Source organism: Aristolochia californica, unplaced genomic scaffold (assembly GCF_029961685.1).
Source record: "Aristolochia californica isolate CCGP_79_NKW_82.1479 unplaced genomic scaffold, dmAriCali1.0.hap1 SCAF_12, whole genome shotgun sequence".
In the NCBI taxonomy this organism is placed as follows: Eukaryota; Viridiplantae; Streptophyta; class Magnoliopsida; order Piperales; family Aristolochiaceae; genus Aristolochia; species Aristolochia californica.
In genome coordinates this window covers 2,357,820-2,373,452 of record NW_027181793.1, presented here as the reverse complement: position 1 = coordinate 2,373,452, position 15,633 = coordinate 2,357,820, and the positions used below count along the sequence as shown (strand labels likewise).

Below are 15,633 nucleotides of genomic sequence, written 5' to 3'. Positions count from 1 at the left end.
TTTTAAATGAATGTTAAAGTTCGAGCTCAGCTTGAACTCGGTTAAAATTATTGGTCTCAAGCCATGATTGCACTTTGATCCTTACTCTTACTCTGTTGATTCTTACTATGCAGTTTCCACTTTTGCTTCATCATGATGATCATGGGATTCAGCCTGATTTGTTACTGGTAATCTCTCCTGGTTGGTATTCTGTTGAAGGTCTCATGTAGCCTGATAATAGACTGGTTGGCTGAATGATTCCAGCACATTACAGTAAGAGGAATCTCCTTGATTGGCGTCAACAGCAAGATCCAACTTCTACTAAGGATCCAGCCTATGTTGTTGCATGATTTATTATTGGACATTGCCAACTAAAGATATACATTGCTGATTGCTATAGATATATACCTTCTCTTCCGCTAAAGATATACGTTGTCGATTGCTCTCCCGTGGCGTCATTCCTGTTGGCGTCTCCTTTCCCTTTAGAAGTCTTGTTGGCATCTAAATCGGATTGATTGTTAGTAGCAGATCTTCGGTGTTGTCATAATATTTCTTCATCATGGCTTACCAGTTGGAGGATTAGCTTGGTTTCTCGTGAGATTTTTGGTGTTGGCATATCGTGATTGCTTCTGGTATGATACTTTGGAAAGTGATTCTTTAGCATATCTTTGGAAAGTTGCCTCCGAGCCAACGCAGGCAATCACACTTCCAACAAACAACATCCAGCTTCGTTTGGCATATCTTCTGGTGGACAGCTTCGTTTGGTTGATTGTCTCACTCATCTTGTGATTTCATTGCTATCTTGCAGATTAATGGTTCATCTACTTCGTCTTATTACAATATCGCTCATCCAATTTTGTATGGTTGGTATTACTGATTGCAAGTTGGTATCATACGATATCAAATTATTGACATTTCGTAGCAATCTGATTACTGGAATTTGGTTAAATAATTATTGGACGTCAGAAGTCTAAAACCAAGCCACTACTGCTTAGTCTGACCCAGTACCTGACTCAGCCTGACTCGGTCTCTTAACTCAGCATGACTCGGTACCTAACTCGGCTTGACTAACTTATTATTTGCTATTGTGTCTCATTGCTACATATTGGGTCTTTTTAATCAAGACGTTTGTGTTGAAGAAAAAAATCCACTGATTGATTACTATTCACTAACTACTATCACCTTGCACTATGATGGATCTTCAAAACACTAGAGAACAAAAAACTATCTCTGCTGAAGAATTTGCACTACTTCAGAAGATAAAACATTTGAAGGCTTATACAAACAACCATGCCACCTCCAACAAGATTTCTCCTATTGCTGCTACTTCTATAACAGGTATGGTTTGAGCTAATTCCCCATCCTAGATCATTGACTCTAGGACCTTTGAGCACTAGGCAGGTAAATGGTAGCCTCCTGGATTTTATATCTCCTTCTTTAAATGAAAATTTTGTTTCTATAGTTGATGGATCCCAAACCAAGGTACATGGGGTGGAGGTTCAAATTTACTACACCTACTCTTCATTTAAAAGACGTCCTATTTGTGCCTGTGTTTCCATTAAACCTCTTATCCGATAGTCAACTCACAAAATTCCATCATTGTTTCTCCCACTTCTTGTGTTCTTCAAGATCTGAAGACAAAGCAGGTTACTGGTGGAGGTTGTAAAAGAGGGGGGCTCTACTATCTTGATTCACTGGCACTAACAACCACCACTAGTGCGCAGCATACGACTCTTTAGTGACACAATAGGTTAGGACATTCATCCCTTCAATCACTCAAATAGATTATTCCTTCCCACATTACAGTTCGCTTCAAGTCTTGACTGCGAAGATTGTCAACTGAGTAAACACCAGTAGAGTATTTATTCTCCTCATGGTGAAACCAAAATGTTACCCCATTTTCTTTAGTTCATACTAATATTTGGGGCCCTATGAACATCTCCAATGTTTCCCAGTCAAAGTATTTTGTTACATTTGTGGATGACTTCTCCCAAGCAACATGATTGTTCCTCTTAAAAGAGAGATCAAAAGTCTTACCTTTTTTTAAGTTCTTTTGTGCTATGGTGTCTACTCAATTCAACACTACCTTAAATATTTTTCCTTCTAATAATGCCAAGGAATATCTGTTTACAGACTTCCAATCATTTTTTTCCAGGAAAAAGGCATAATTCACAAAACTACTTATGTCTATATACGACAACAAAATGGTGTCACTGAAAGAAAAAATAGACACCTTCTTGAGGTTGCTTGAGCTCTACTCCATATGCATGTGCCCCATTTCTACTAGTCTCATGCCATCCTCATAACTTGTTACCTTATTAATAGGTTACCTTCCTCTGTGCTTGGTAACCAGACACCATATTCTTAAATTTTTCCTAGCGATAAGTTATTCTCTCTTCCTTAGAGAGTTTCTTGGGTGTATCAATTTTGTTCATAATACTTCTCCACATACTACTAAATTGGATCCCCGGGCAATTAAATGTATTTTTTGGGATACTCTCGTACTAAAAAAGGAAATATTTGTTGCACTTCGTCACTTTAGAAATTGTTTGTTTTTAGTGATGTCACATTCTTTGAGGACTAACCCTTTTATCCATCCACCGGTGCCCCACCTGGTTTTTCTATAGCCAATGAGTTTCCTAAACCTATTGTAACAATTGATGACTCCTTAACTTATTGTCGTATTGATGTACCTGCCCGAACACCTGAATCATTGGTTGACACTGCACCTATGGAGTCTCTAGGTTTCTTTGAGGTAAGCTCTCTTTCTCCACCTACTATTTTTGGCCATTCATTTGATACCTAACTCATTGCTCTTTAGAAAGAACTTAGGGCCTGCACTCGACCCTCTACCTCTCACCCATTGCTAATTTTTTTATCTGCCCATCAGTTATCACCATCTTGATGTTAGTTTCTTGCCTCTATTTCTTATGTTGTTATTCCTTAATCTTATTAGAAGGCCCTACAAAATCCAGGATGGAAAGCAGCCATGGACGAAAAAATGACAACTCTCTATAAGAATCAGATGTGGCGCCTTATTTCCCTACCATCTGAAAAAAAAATTGGTGGGCTATAAATGGGTCTTTACTGTAAAAAAAATCTGGATGGCATAGTGGCCCACCCTAATGCCCACCTTGTGGCTAAAAACTATACCTAATGTTATGGGATTGATTATGAGGAAACATGTTCTCCAATCACCAAACTCTACTCGAAGTGTCTCTTATTCTCTCTCGCTACTAATTCTCATTGGCATGTTTTTCAGCTAGATGTAAAGAAGGCCTTCCTCAATAGCGATATTAAGGAGAAAATTTATATGTAGCAACCATCTGGATATGTGGTCGAGGGAGAGTTGGTGTGTTGCTTTCAAAAATAATTATATGGTCTAAAGCAATCTTTGTTGGCCTGGTTTAACAAGTTTAGTCAAGAAATGATTTGATTTGGGTTCACAAGGTGCTATGCAGACCATTATGTATTTGTCAAGTATACTGAGAAAGCAGTCGTACTACTTGTTGTATATGTAGATGATATTATCTTGATGGGTAGTGATATTGATAGTATCAATCAAGTAAAAAATAAGATATGTAATGAATTCAAGACAAAAGACTTGGGACTCCTTAAGTATTTTTTCGGTATTGATGTTCTTTAGTCTAAGCATGGTATTATCTTATCACAGAGGAAATATGTTTTTGACTCACTTGAAGAAATAGGAATGATGGGGTGTTGTCATGTTGACTCCTATGGACACAAATACAAAACTATGTGCTAGCTCAGGAGAAGAAGTTGATGTTGGCAAGTACCAGAGGCTAGGAAGCAAACTTATTTCTCTCACTGTGACTAGACCAAATATTTCTTTTGCAGTCAGCATGGTCAACCAATATATGCATAAACCTCAAACGTCTCATTGACAGGCATTGGAGAGGATTCTCACGTACTTGAAAAAGGCACTAGGACAAGGGCTCTTATATAATTATCATGATCATCTTAATATCGAATGTTTTGCCGATGCAAATTGGGCTAGATAACTAGATGATAGAAAATCTAATTCATGATAATGTACTCTAGTGGGAGGCATCCTTGTTACATGGAGGAGTAAAAAACAAAATATGGTTGCAAGTTCCAATGCAGAAGCAGAATATAGAGCCATGGCATATGCGGTAAGTGAGCTTTTATGGATTAAATATCTTCTAGTTGAATTGGGATTCCACAAAGAAGGCCCTATGGAACTCTATTGTGATAATCAATCAACAATGCCTCTAGCCCAGTTTTCCATAAGAGTACTAAAATTATCGTGGTGGAATGTCACTTTGTGACAGAAAAGTTGCAAGCAGGAATCATAAGTCTTAAACATGTCTCAACTCATAGACAACTTGTTGATGTGTTCACAAAGTCAATCAACTCCAAAATTCTCTCCACTGCACGTGCCAAGCTGGGGATATACGATATTTTTTCATCACCAGCTTGAGGGGAAGTGTCAAAAAGCATTGACAAGCATGAGTGTCATTGTTCTAAATATCTCAAGTTTTTTGTCTCTTCTTCCCTCTCTAGGGTGAAGGGTATACATGTAATTTATGCACTCATGATATCTATAAATAAAGGATAAGGGGAGGGTTTGGATATCTTCCACAACCCTGCTCTGATACCAAATGTGAAGCAGCTAGCTAATACATCCCAAAAGACTAACCTGTTAGGTGCGGAAGGCATAGGTACTTAACCCTAGGACCATAACACCCTCTCTCTCTCTTTCACTCTCTCATCTGTTTTCTCCTCCCTCTTCATTCACCTCACTTTACTTCTTCTCCTCTTCTCTTTTCTTCTTCTTTCCTATATTCTAAGATGAAGATCATAGTATTATGGAATCATGAAATCAACATAGTAATATATGTAGATGACATTATCTTGCGAATAATCGATCCATATGGAATTCAATAATTGAAAGATGTGTTATGTTGAGAATTCCAGACCATAGACTTAGGTCTACTCAAATACTTCCTTAGAATTGGAATGCTATAATCCAAGTATGGATTTATCTTGTCCTAGAGGGAGTATGTACTTGAGTTGATTACCAGTACATACCCCTCTAGCCACTGCCTTTAAGGTAAGTGTTGTTTTGGACAAGAAGTACATGTTTGGGAGTTTTAGAGGCTTGCAGGAAAGTTAATCTATCTCCATATAACTAGACCTAACGTATCTTTTTTTGTAAGTGCAATCAGCCAGTATATGCACAAGCCACAAGAATTACTTTGGTACTTGAAGAAATCTCTTGGAAAATGTCTTCTATACAAATGCCATGGACATGTCAATATTGAAGGTTTTGCTAATGCAGATTGGGTTAGCTCTCTAGATGAGAGGAAATCCACCACAAGTTATTGTACTTTGGTTAGTGATAATATGGTGACTTAAAAGTAAGAAGCAAAATGTGGTCGTTCGATCCAATACAGAACAATGGTGCATGCAGTGAGTTGGGTAAACTCTCTTCTCTCTGAATTTAGATTCCATAATGATGTTTAATAAAACTTTATTGTGGAATCAAGCAGTCGTACATATCACATCAAATCCAGCTTTTTCATGAAAGAACCAAGCATATTAAAATTGATTATCATTTTATTCGAATCATATGCATTGAATATGTCTCTTCTCATAATCAAGTTTCAAACATTTTTACCAAAGCAATTGCAGTAAGGATACTTCAATCTACTTCTTCTAACTTGGGATATATATGATGTTGAAGCACCAACTTGAGGGACAGTGTTAAAAAAGTTAAATTTTGGGACCCTAGTTATGTAAATTTCCGTTATTTACTTGTCATTTGTCTCTCAACCCATTCTAGGGCATTACTATAACTTGTATATACAAAATTATGGAATAAGGAGAATAAGGAGAAGAGGGGGTAGAGATAATGCCTTAATGCTCTCTCTTTCACACACTATATCATCATCTCTTGCATCCTCTTCATTTTCTTCTTCTCCCTTCTTGTTTCCTTCTCACCTTCACACTCAAAGGCAAATCTTTAAACCACTTAATCATGAGACCTTAAAATCTAGCAACGCTCATTGCATCCATAGTAACTAAGGTGAGACTTTCTCATACAATTTCCCTGTCTAGGAGGGTTTGAGTAGATATTTTACCAATGGGACCAACCAGGAGACACCAAGTGCTGGTCAAGAGAATTATATGATGATTTGGCCTAGGTTTTAATAAGCTCAAGGATCAATTGGACCCAACATGCAACTTTACAACTGCACCTGAAGAAAAGCATCGTCTTGTCAACAAAAAGTCCCCCTAATACTTTGGTGGGTTTGATGGAAAATAAAGGTCGTTGTATGGGGATAAGGGTCAGCAAGGGGGTCGGGTCGAGGTGAGGTATTTGAAAACCCGAGTCATCGAAAAAGACCCGAAACTTCCGAACCCTTACCTAATCCATCCCCGCCTTGTCCCCGTAAATTCGATCCATCCACGCCTCATTTTCATAAACCCAACCCATTCCCTTCGATTCGAGAAAAACTATACCCAACCCAAAACTTGATAGGTGTTTTTCCACCCTATTTCCGACCTGTGGAATGAAACCTGAAACTCGAACCCAAGTTTTTCAAGTGTCACTGGATTGAATTCCCCACAAAACCCGACCAAATACCCACCCCTATGTGGGGAAGGGGGACAAGACCCATTAATGAAGGAGAATATTGGGGATTTGATGCAAATAATTAGATTGACCCACTCTAAAGAAAAGCTGAATTTAATCAAGCTGGGCTCATGAAAATCTCATTCCAAACTAATGAAAGCATTTGCAATGTCAATTTATGTTTGTATGCTTATTTTTAGTTAAGAGAAATATTTATTGTGAGAAGGGGCATGAGAGGTGCAAAAAGATCATTAAGAGTCATGGGGCAAATGAGGGGACTGTTTAACTTAGTAGGGCAAAGTTGTTTATATGAGGTATAAAAAATTAGAAGTGCAATTGGCAATTTGTACAGGTTTGTTTTTAATCCATTGTTGTGAAATCTACGCAAGGAGTTATCTCATGTTCGAAGCAGAATCTGTAATTCAAAAAATCTCAATCCAATAGTCATAATTTAAGCTGCTTTCGAAGGCAGAGTTGCAGACACGGGAGGAAGAAGGATTCCAGGTCTTGATGCCCAACCTTTGCGATTTCTGTAAGCTTCAACTGCTTCTAATCGGAGTCTTTCATGAGAAGCATCTCGGAAAGTAGTAGTTACCTACAGAAATAATTTGTCAACTGCTAAACACATAATCCAGAATTATATATTTCTTAATCCAATTGCACAGAGAAGATACCTTTGGAAATGTCAGCTTCGGTGGACCTTGAACAACTTCTCCAAATTTTATATTCTCATGCTGAGGGAAATCTACTACTCTTTCATCTGTCTTCACTTTCTTGCTTTTCTTCTTTTTCTCCTGCGAGTACCTACAAGGAGTGGTCCAATAGAGTTGCTTATGACTACATATGTTGATCAAAATTTAAAAGGGAAAAATCCTACATCTGAACAGAATTCTTTCTGGTTGAAGAATCTCTTTCCAGTTGCTCTGGAACAATTAGGAGATTCTCTGGGAGAAATACAGGGTTCTGCTTCTGGCGGTAACATGCTATTGGGTGGTGGTCCCGCTTATGGGTCAAATCAATACGTTCTAAGAAGAAATATTTGAATATTAATCTCATTGATATCATCGATCTCATAACTATCATACCGAATCCCATCAATTGAATCACTTTTTCAGGAAATACGAGACATCTAAGTCGTACAAGTAGTTATCCGATAAAAAAATCACACCTGTCATATAACAATTGTATTGAAAAATGCTACTGAGAACTTTCCTAACCTAAGGGCAAGAAAAACATTTAAATACAAAAACAATAAGGAGAGAGAACAAGAAAGTTTTAATCAATGATGCCATGTTAGTGCCCTGGCTCAAAATGTGTTTCTTAGTAAAAGCTATAAATTCCTTTCTTGATTATAGGTTTTTTAAGAAAAATCTTTAATGTAGAGACCTTATTACTGCTCTACTAAAGAATAGCTCAGAAATTGATCAAATCTTTCCTACTAGTTATTCCGGTAATTTCCAAGGAAAAGATGGAAAAAAACATGTTTTCAGTATTACTGAGTTGACTCAGATTTAGACCTTACGGTCAAGAGGCAAGTTCAATAGGACTGTATATCATGCAAAGACTTAACCTTGTATCAGTCTGACTCAGATGATTCAAGCCAAACTTCATCTCACTCAATCAGATCCATCTCGTTTTGGCTTACAAGACAGGTTGCTTGACTCAACCAAGATGAACCATCTTGCTGATCAACTTGGACTTTGAATGTCCCAATACAAGACCCAAGTCCAAGCCATAAATCACTAAAAAATTCTTAATTAATTCATAATCATTAGATATATATTACAAATAATGTAACATATTAAAGAACATTATTACATTTACATAAAATATTTTATAATAAGAAAATAGGCCCAATTCTACAGCCTGGCCCATGCTTCTCAATATAACATATATAATTAATTAAAATAATTAATGTACTTATTTATTATATTGTTATTATTGAGAGAAGCAGTGGCTGGGGAGGGGTCTCCACCCTTATCATCTTCATGTGGGAGGTTATTCGTGATAGCAAGAGCATGGGGATTACAGAGGAGGGGGGAGAGGAGAGACACCAAGCCCTCTTCTTTTGCCTCAGGTGAGGGCCACTCTCCTGTCCAAGCAAAAAGGAGGGGAAGAGGAGGCTCTCTCCCCTCTTCTGTTCTGTCAACTTTTAACAGAACAAATGGGGAAAGGGGGGGTTGGCACTGGTCCCTTCCTCCCTTCTCTTTCTGGTCAACTGGGTAAGGGCCCCACCCTTCTGCCTGTAGGAGCTCCTGCTAGGTGACCAAGCAAGGGGGGGTTGGGCCCCTTCCCCTCTTCTTTCTGCTCAAGTCAGAAGGTGCACCAGTGGTAGGAGTTCCACCCTCTCAAGGCTGGAAACCTCTCTCTGATACATAAAGATATTTCTAGGACAATGGAAGGCACTAATATTCCCTGGAAACTAAGTTTTCAATATGTCCTGGAAAGGGCACTTACAAGCTCTAAAAGGTTAAATCCAAGCAAAGACCTGTTATGAACAAATGTACTATGGCAATCCACATACAAACAGTGGCTAACCATCGATCCAAAAAAACTATGACAATGCTTCTAATGTCAGGGAGCAACACAACTGAAAGACATAATTGTTTCATCGATCACAGAGCCGCATTTATCTGCGATCCTTTTTAGTTATTGATGGACCCCCATCTCCATCCTATGTATACAGCAGAAGGGGTAAGACAAATCAGAGGAAGGGTAGTCAGTTAGACAAAGGGAAATGGGACACCCATGGAGCCAATGGGACCCATCCACCTGGCAGTAGCAAAGCTGTCCCTTAGAAGACAGTTAGTTACAAGAATAAAGAATAAAGGAGAATGGTAGCAGAGAAGGGGGAAGGAAGAAAAAGGATCAGGGAGGATTCTAGACCCTCGAAGTCTAGACAGCATCAGACCAGCTTCTCCATCAGCTTTCTTCTTCTCGGAATTGCCTCTCCATTATCAGTAAGTTTTCTTCATTCCTGGCTCTCCAACAATCTGGTATCAGAGCAAGGACGGACAGAGCATGGTGAGATCAATGATGAAAGGCAGAATCAGTGGAGAAAGAGGTGTCGGAATTAAAGAGTGGAATGGAGGGACTCAAAATCGACATGACATCGATACACAAGAGCTTCTGATGGAGATCCGGGAAGGAATGAACAAAAGAGACATCGATGGCTCAGGGGGAACAACATTTCGGGAGGGGGGGGGGAGGGGGACCATCGAGGGGAATCAGGCACAGAACAGAGAGGAAGGGGACTGGAGCTGCCCATTTTTTCCAGCGAAGACCCCTACGGCTAGCTCTACCACACTAACCCATACTTCACCGTTAATGCCTTCAAGGAGAATGATAAGATCCCGTCAACTATCATCTGTCCAGAGGGAAGAGCCCTGAACTGGTTTCAGAAGGTAGAGAACCAAGCTTCGATGCATACCTGGTCACAATTCTGATCAGCCGTCCTCCATCGCAAACTGGTAGGACGACACCATCGCCGCCTACAGGGAGCAGTTCGAGCTCCTCTGAGCCCCGCTTGTTGAAGCTTCGGACGAACTGTTAATGGGAGCATTTATCAACGGACTTTGGGATGATGTCAGAGCCAAGCTCCGAATCAACCTGCCCATGTCTATCCTCGCGCTTATGGAGTCTGCTCACTGGATCGATGAGCGTAACTCGGTATTGGGCTGTACTCGTGATTTTAAGTGACCTAGGACTGGACATGTGGGAACAGGGTCGATCGCAGGATCGATAGATCGGTCTTCGTCCCGGATCCCACCCAGCCCCAAACTGAAGGGGTTTTCACCTTCCTCTTTGGCGATGACACCTTTGCGGCCCCAGCCACCATCCGAATGGCATCCAACAGCGACGGCCAGGCAAGATTTCTTGTACCAGCGACTTTCCAACGCAGAAGCTAGGTGAAAAGGGAGAAGGCGTTGTGCCTCCGCTGTGACGAGAAATTTTCACCCAAACACTATTGCAAGCTACGCCAACTCCATGTCATGATCATCTTTGACGAAGAAGAACCGCTGCCAAACCATGACGACACCTTTGCCGAGGATCTGGAACCCTTACACATGAACAGGAAGGTTGGATTTCAGGGAGACCCTACCTTGGCCAGTGTAGGGGTATCCATGAAAGCCATGACTAAGATTCTGACAGGGATGCCTTGAACCCATGGAACGGACAGAAGAGGTGACACCTAAGTTAGCCTCTCAAGTTGCTTCCTTGTTCATCAGAGGCATCATTCACTTGCACAGATTCCCCGTTCCATAGTGTCTAGTAGCGACAGGATCTTCATCAGTGCCTTTTGGAGGGAACTTTTTAAACGATCTGGTACTCACCTTCGCATGAGCTCTGCATATCATCCTCAGACAAACAGTCAAACCGAGGTGGTCAGCAGGTGTTTGACCACGAACCTCCATTGCTTTGTGAGTGGCCACCCTCAAAGATGGCCAAAATGGATCCCGTGAGCAGAATTCTGGTAAAACAACACATTCCACAGGGCAACCAGCATGACTCCCTTCTGAGCTCTCTAGGGGGGGGGGGGGAGGATCCACCATCGTTAATCAGGTACTCCCTCGGTACCTCCCCAGTAGATGAAGTAGACCGCCAACTTCAGGACCGCGATGCCATCCTAGAAGAGCGCAAGCTCAATCTACACAAAGCTCAAGCTCGAATGAGAGTACAAGCTGATACTAAACGAATGGACCTCCAAATTCAAGTCAGTCATTCGGTTTATCTCAAGCTACAGCCCTATCGACTCCAGTCCCTTGCCCGTCCACCTAATGAAAAACTCAGCCCCTGTTTCTATGGCCCCTTCCAAAATTTGGACAAGATAAGTGACATAGCCTACACCCTTGACCTCCCCTCTTACTCCTGCATCCACCCCATCTTCCACATCAGCCAACTCAAAAAGTCTACCCACCAACACCTACCTCATTGCCTCACAGAGGACATGGAACTCTCTGTCCAGCCAGCCAACATCCTCAATACCCGGCAACTCCAAGATGGCTCCCTTGAAGTTCTCGTCCAATGAAAAGGCCTTCCTGACTTTGAAGCCACATGGGAACCCTACAGCACCATTTTGTCCCAATTCCTGTCATTTCACCTTGAGGACAAGGTGCCACTCCATCAGGGGGGGTGCGATGATGGACGCCCCATCCCCATCCTATGTGTATACAACAGAAGGGACAAGGCAGATTGGAGGAAGGGCAGTCAGTTAGACAAAGGGAAATGGGACACCCATGGAACCAATGGGACCTATCTACCTGGCAGCAGCAAAGCTGTCCCTTAGTGGACAGTTAATTACAAGAATAAAGAATAAAGGAGAATGGTAGCAAAGGAGGAAGGAAGAAAAAGGATCAGGGAGGATTCTAGACCCTTGAATTCTAGACAGCACCGGACCAGCTTCCTCATCAACTTTTTTCTTCTCGGAATTGTCTCTCCATTATCAGTAAGTTTTTTCATTCCTGGGTCTCCAACAGTTATCTAAAATTCTTAATGGGAAAGCTGAAGGGAACAAGGAAAGCAACATTACGGTTGTTTGGGCCTTTTACATTCCAAGAATAGTACAATTATGTTCCAAAAGAACAAGAACAAGAACAAGAACAAGAACAAGGGCAACACAACTGAAAGACATAATTGTTTCATCAATCACAGAGCCGCATTCATCTGCAATCCTTCAACAAATTATTTAGCTAAAATTGTCAATGGGAAAGCTGAAGGGAACAAAGAAAGATTAGGATTGTTTGGGCCTTTTAAATTACAAGAATAGTATAATTATGGTCCACAATCATAATGCTTCTAACGGCAGAAGGACTTGTTACTTATATGATATCTCATAAAGAGACACTAACGTTATGTGCTAACTCAGTGTATAGTTGGAAAGTTTCCTTTAGATTTTCTATCCAACATGCTCACTATAATCGATGTCAACTGATCCAAGTTGCTTGACAGAAATCTTGAGCTATATAGAGAAGACAGTGAGAAATCCTTAACGTGTAACTAAAACCTAACAACAATGAATAAATTGCACAAAAGGCTTAGACAAACACAGGAATGTTACTTTGGAATATGCTTACTTTGTTCTGCGTTCTCGTCTTTTTGAACTACTTCCAGCCAATTCCTTATTCATCATCTGAAGCCGAAGGTCATCCATGGTCTTCCTCTTGCGTTTTGTTTTTTTCTTCATATTTGCTTTTGTATTTGAAATGTCCTCACTCTCATCAATTTTTTCAGCTGCAACCACATGACAGACTTCATCATCATCTGGATTCTTTTTCTGCAATCAATCAAGGACCAAAAATTATTAGAACAGTGGTGATTCTATTGAAAATATTTAAGGAAACAGATTTGGGTGCAGATTTGCCAACTGAAAATTTGGAGGTACAAAAAAGTTTATTCATGTTTTCATGTAAGTGGCTACTTAAGGATTTAAAATAACAGACGCCACTATGACAATCATGATTTATTAGGATCTGCACTTTCTTCCTATGGTTTATTAGATTTGGATTCCTCTCAGATTACCCTGTTATGAGAGCTATACTTACAGAGCTGAAGGAGCATAAAAACAAAAAAGAATAGTAAGTATCACATATACAGATTGTGCTGGAGCTTTTTATGGAGCTTCACTAGTTCAGCCCAGGAATTCAGTCGGGAAGGACACTTTCCCTGGTGGTTGAAGCTGAAGTCACAGTGGTCCTTTGAACACAGAAGACAAAGAATATTCATGTGAATTTCTCCCTCTAGATTCAAGGCCACTGCACACAAAGACACACACACACACGTATATATATGTAACGACTTAACTACATTTCAGGCTAGCAAACCCGAAACGATCCTCACCCAAATAAATCCAGTACGAATGAGTTCCAAGAAAACTCCATAGTATGAGGCTCGCAGACCGGGATAACCTAGCTTGACCAGTTAGATGCTTCCAGAGATGTAATACACTACATAACTAATAACTTAAGATAATTTACAATACAAGATGCCATGAGTCTCACCCGGTGGACCGTGGAATCTCCTTCCCTCTTCCCGAGCTTCGTCTTATCCTTAGAAATCTTAACAGAATCTGAAAGGCCTAGCTTCGATGAAGGGTTTTTGAACTCCATAAGCTTACGGAGTTTTGCAGGGACAGCATCAAGGTCAGAGGTTTTAGGGGGGGGAGGAAGAGTATTGTTGCCGCCATGGGCTGCTAGGTAGTTCTTCTCTCGCCGCCTTTGGCCTTTCCCTCCCATTGTTGGCCTCCTGTCTTTCACACTTTTAGTTCACAAACGATCTTGATTCTGCTATTCCGAGGGGAAATCGTAGGTTACTTCCCATTAGTTGAAGACCCGCTTTGATAAATAAGAATACAAAACCCATCAGCTTGTAGTCTTAAACCCTGCAGCTTGTGGTCCAAACACTGCTATTTTGTAAACGACAATAGCCACTACAATCCTGCAGCTTGTAGTCCAACCCAATAGCTTCTAGCTTTTAACTAAAGCAGACCCACCCAAGAGTCAGGTGAGTTTTTTGTTTCAAAATGGTTAACATCAATTATAGCAATAACAACCTAGAAACGAAAACATATGGGGATATTGTTTGATTTCCTCAAGCAAGTCATGCAATTTTTAGAAAGACCATAAAACTTATAGAATTTTTATCATGTATTGATGAATTTATGCATATATTATTATTATTTTTTTAAATAATTATTATTATTTGGTTTTGGTTTTGGAAATTACTATCCATCGATCTTCAAACAAGCATGCCCTCATTTTAGTTCTCTACCCATTTCACGATTCAAAAACGGTAATAAATGCTATAAATCGGCCCGAGCCCTTGGTGTCTCAAGTGAACCAAGAAAGTTGTTGACAGAAAGAAGTCAGAGAGCTTCTATGCAGTCAACTACTTTCTATTTTAATACTTAACGTGTAACGAGATTACTTTCTCTTCCCCGTGCGGAGCATGGCAAAGCAGAAGGAGAAGGTGGAAAACCTTTTGTACCTCACCTTCAACGGGTAAGATCTCCACATAAACTCCTTTTGTCAATCTCTTTTCTTCCGTTCAATTGGTTCCCCTTAGGGGTGGCATCGAATCGAGTCGAACTCGAACCAGTCTATGTTCGAGTTGGACTTGATTTAAATATTTCAAACTCAAGTTCAAACCGAGCCTTACCTCGAGCCTAAAATTATAATCGAGTTTGAGCCCAATAATTTTAACCAAGTTTGAGCTCGAGCTTGACCCAAGTTTGAACTTCAACATACATTTAAAGCTTTGTAAAAATTTCATGTATTAAATTGTATATAAAATTATATAAATATTTTACATAAAATTGGACATGACCTCTACCTAAAATTGAGCATAACCTATGTACATAATACCTGCATAAAATTGTCTACACATTCTACATAAAATTATTCATAAACAATGCATAATATTATGAATAAACTATATACAATAACCAAACACAAAAAAAAATGAAATATCAATATCAATTTACAATCACCCAAATAAAAACTATAAATCCAGTATAAATTTATAAACTATAGCCCTTTCTGTTCAAGCTAGAAAACAATATACTAAGTCCTCGCATGAGCAAAATCTTCACCTATGACAAAAACAAAAGAATAACACTTATTATTATCAGATAAAAAAATACTCTTTCACTACTAATTACTTAATTTAGTGAAAAATATTAAAATTACCATGATGAGAAAAAGGTGAAAAATCAAGTAATTAGTAGCATCATCTTTCCAGTCTTCTTCTCAGGCTGTAATCATCAAACAAAAATTTCATAAATAAAACTAAAAACTTACTCAAAAATATCATAATAAATAATTATTCAAAAGTAGCTCACCTTTTGATTTTTCTTGACACCATGAAGAGCCCGAACCCAATTACCACCACAAATCAAAGCTTGAACAATATTTGGTGCCAAGGAAGAACGATATGGGTCTATTACCCTACCACCAGTACTAAAGGTAGACTCTAAAGCTACTATTGATATGGGAATTACAAGGATGTCCGCTGCCATCTTAGATAATACCCAAAATTTT

The 15,633-nt window shown here is 39.7% G+C and overlaps 1 protein-coding gene across 1 annotated transcript; it reads right to left on the bottom strand.

Annotated features, from left to right (window-relative positions):
• Positions 1–6,878: 6,878 nt before the first annotated feature.
• LOC137946922 (uncharacterized) lies at positions 6,879–13,929 on the bottom strand. Its single transcript, XM_068793203.1, has 4 exons — positions 13,597–13,929; positions 12,673–12,872; positions 7,273–7,402; positions 6,879–7,193 (listed from the first exon to the last, which is right to left on the bottom strand). The coding sequence occupies exons 1-4, from the start codon at positions 13,828–13,830 to the stop codon at positions 7,050–7,052; spliced, it is 708 nt and encodes a 235-aa protein (XP_068649304.1). The 5' UTR covers positions 13,831–13,929; the 3' UTR covers positions 6,879–7,049.
• Positions 13,930–15,633: the final 1,704 nt, after the last annotated feature.

Bases quoted from the DNA above. Each gene is read 5' to 3' on its own strand.
- LOC137946922 (XM_068793203.1), bottom strand. From the start codon at position 13,830: ATGGGAGGGAAAGGCCAAAGGCGGCGAGAGAAGAACTACCTAGCAGCC. The intron at 12,873-13,596 runs GTGAGACTCATG...GATTGATTGCAG, and splicing joins GAGATTCCACGGTCCACCGG to AAAAAGAATCCAGATGATGA. The intron at 7,403-12,672 runs GTAAGCATATTC...CACTCCTTGTAG, and splicing joins AGACGAGAACGCAGAACAAA to GTACTCGCAGGAGAAAAAGA.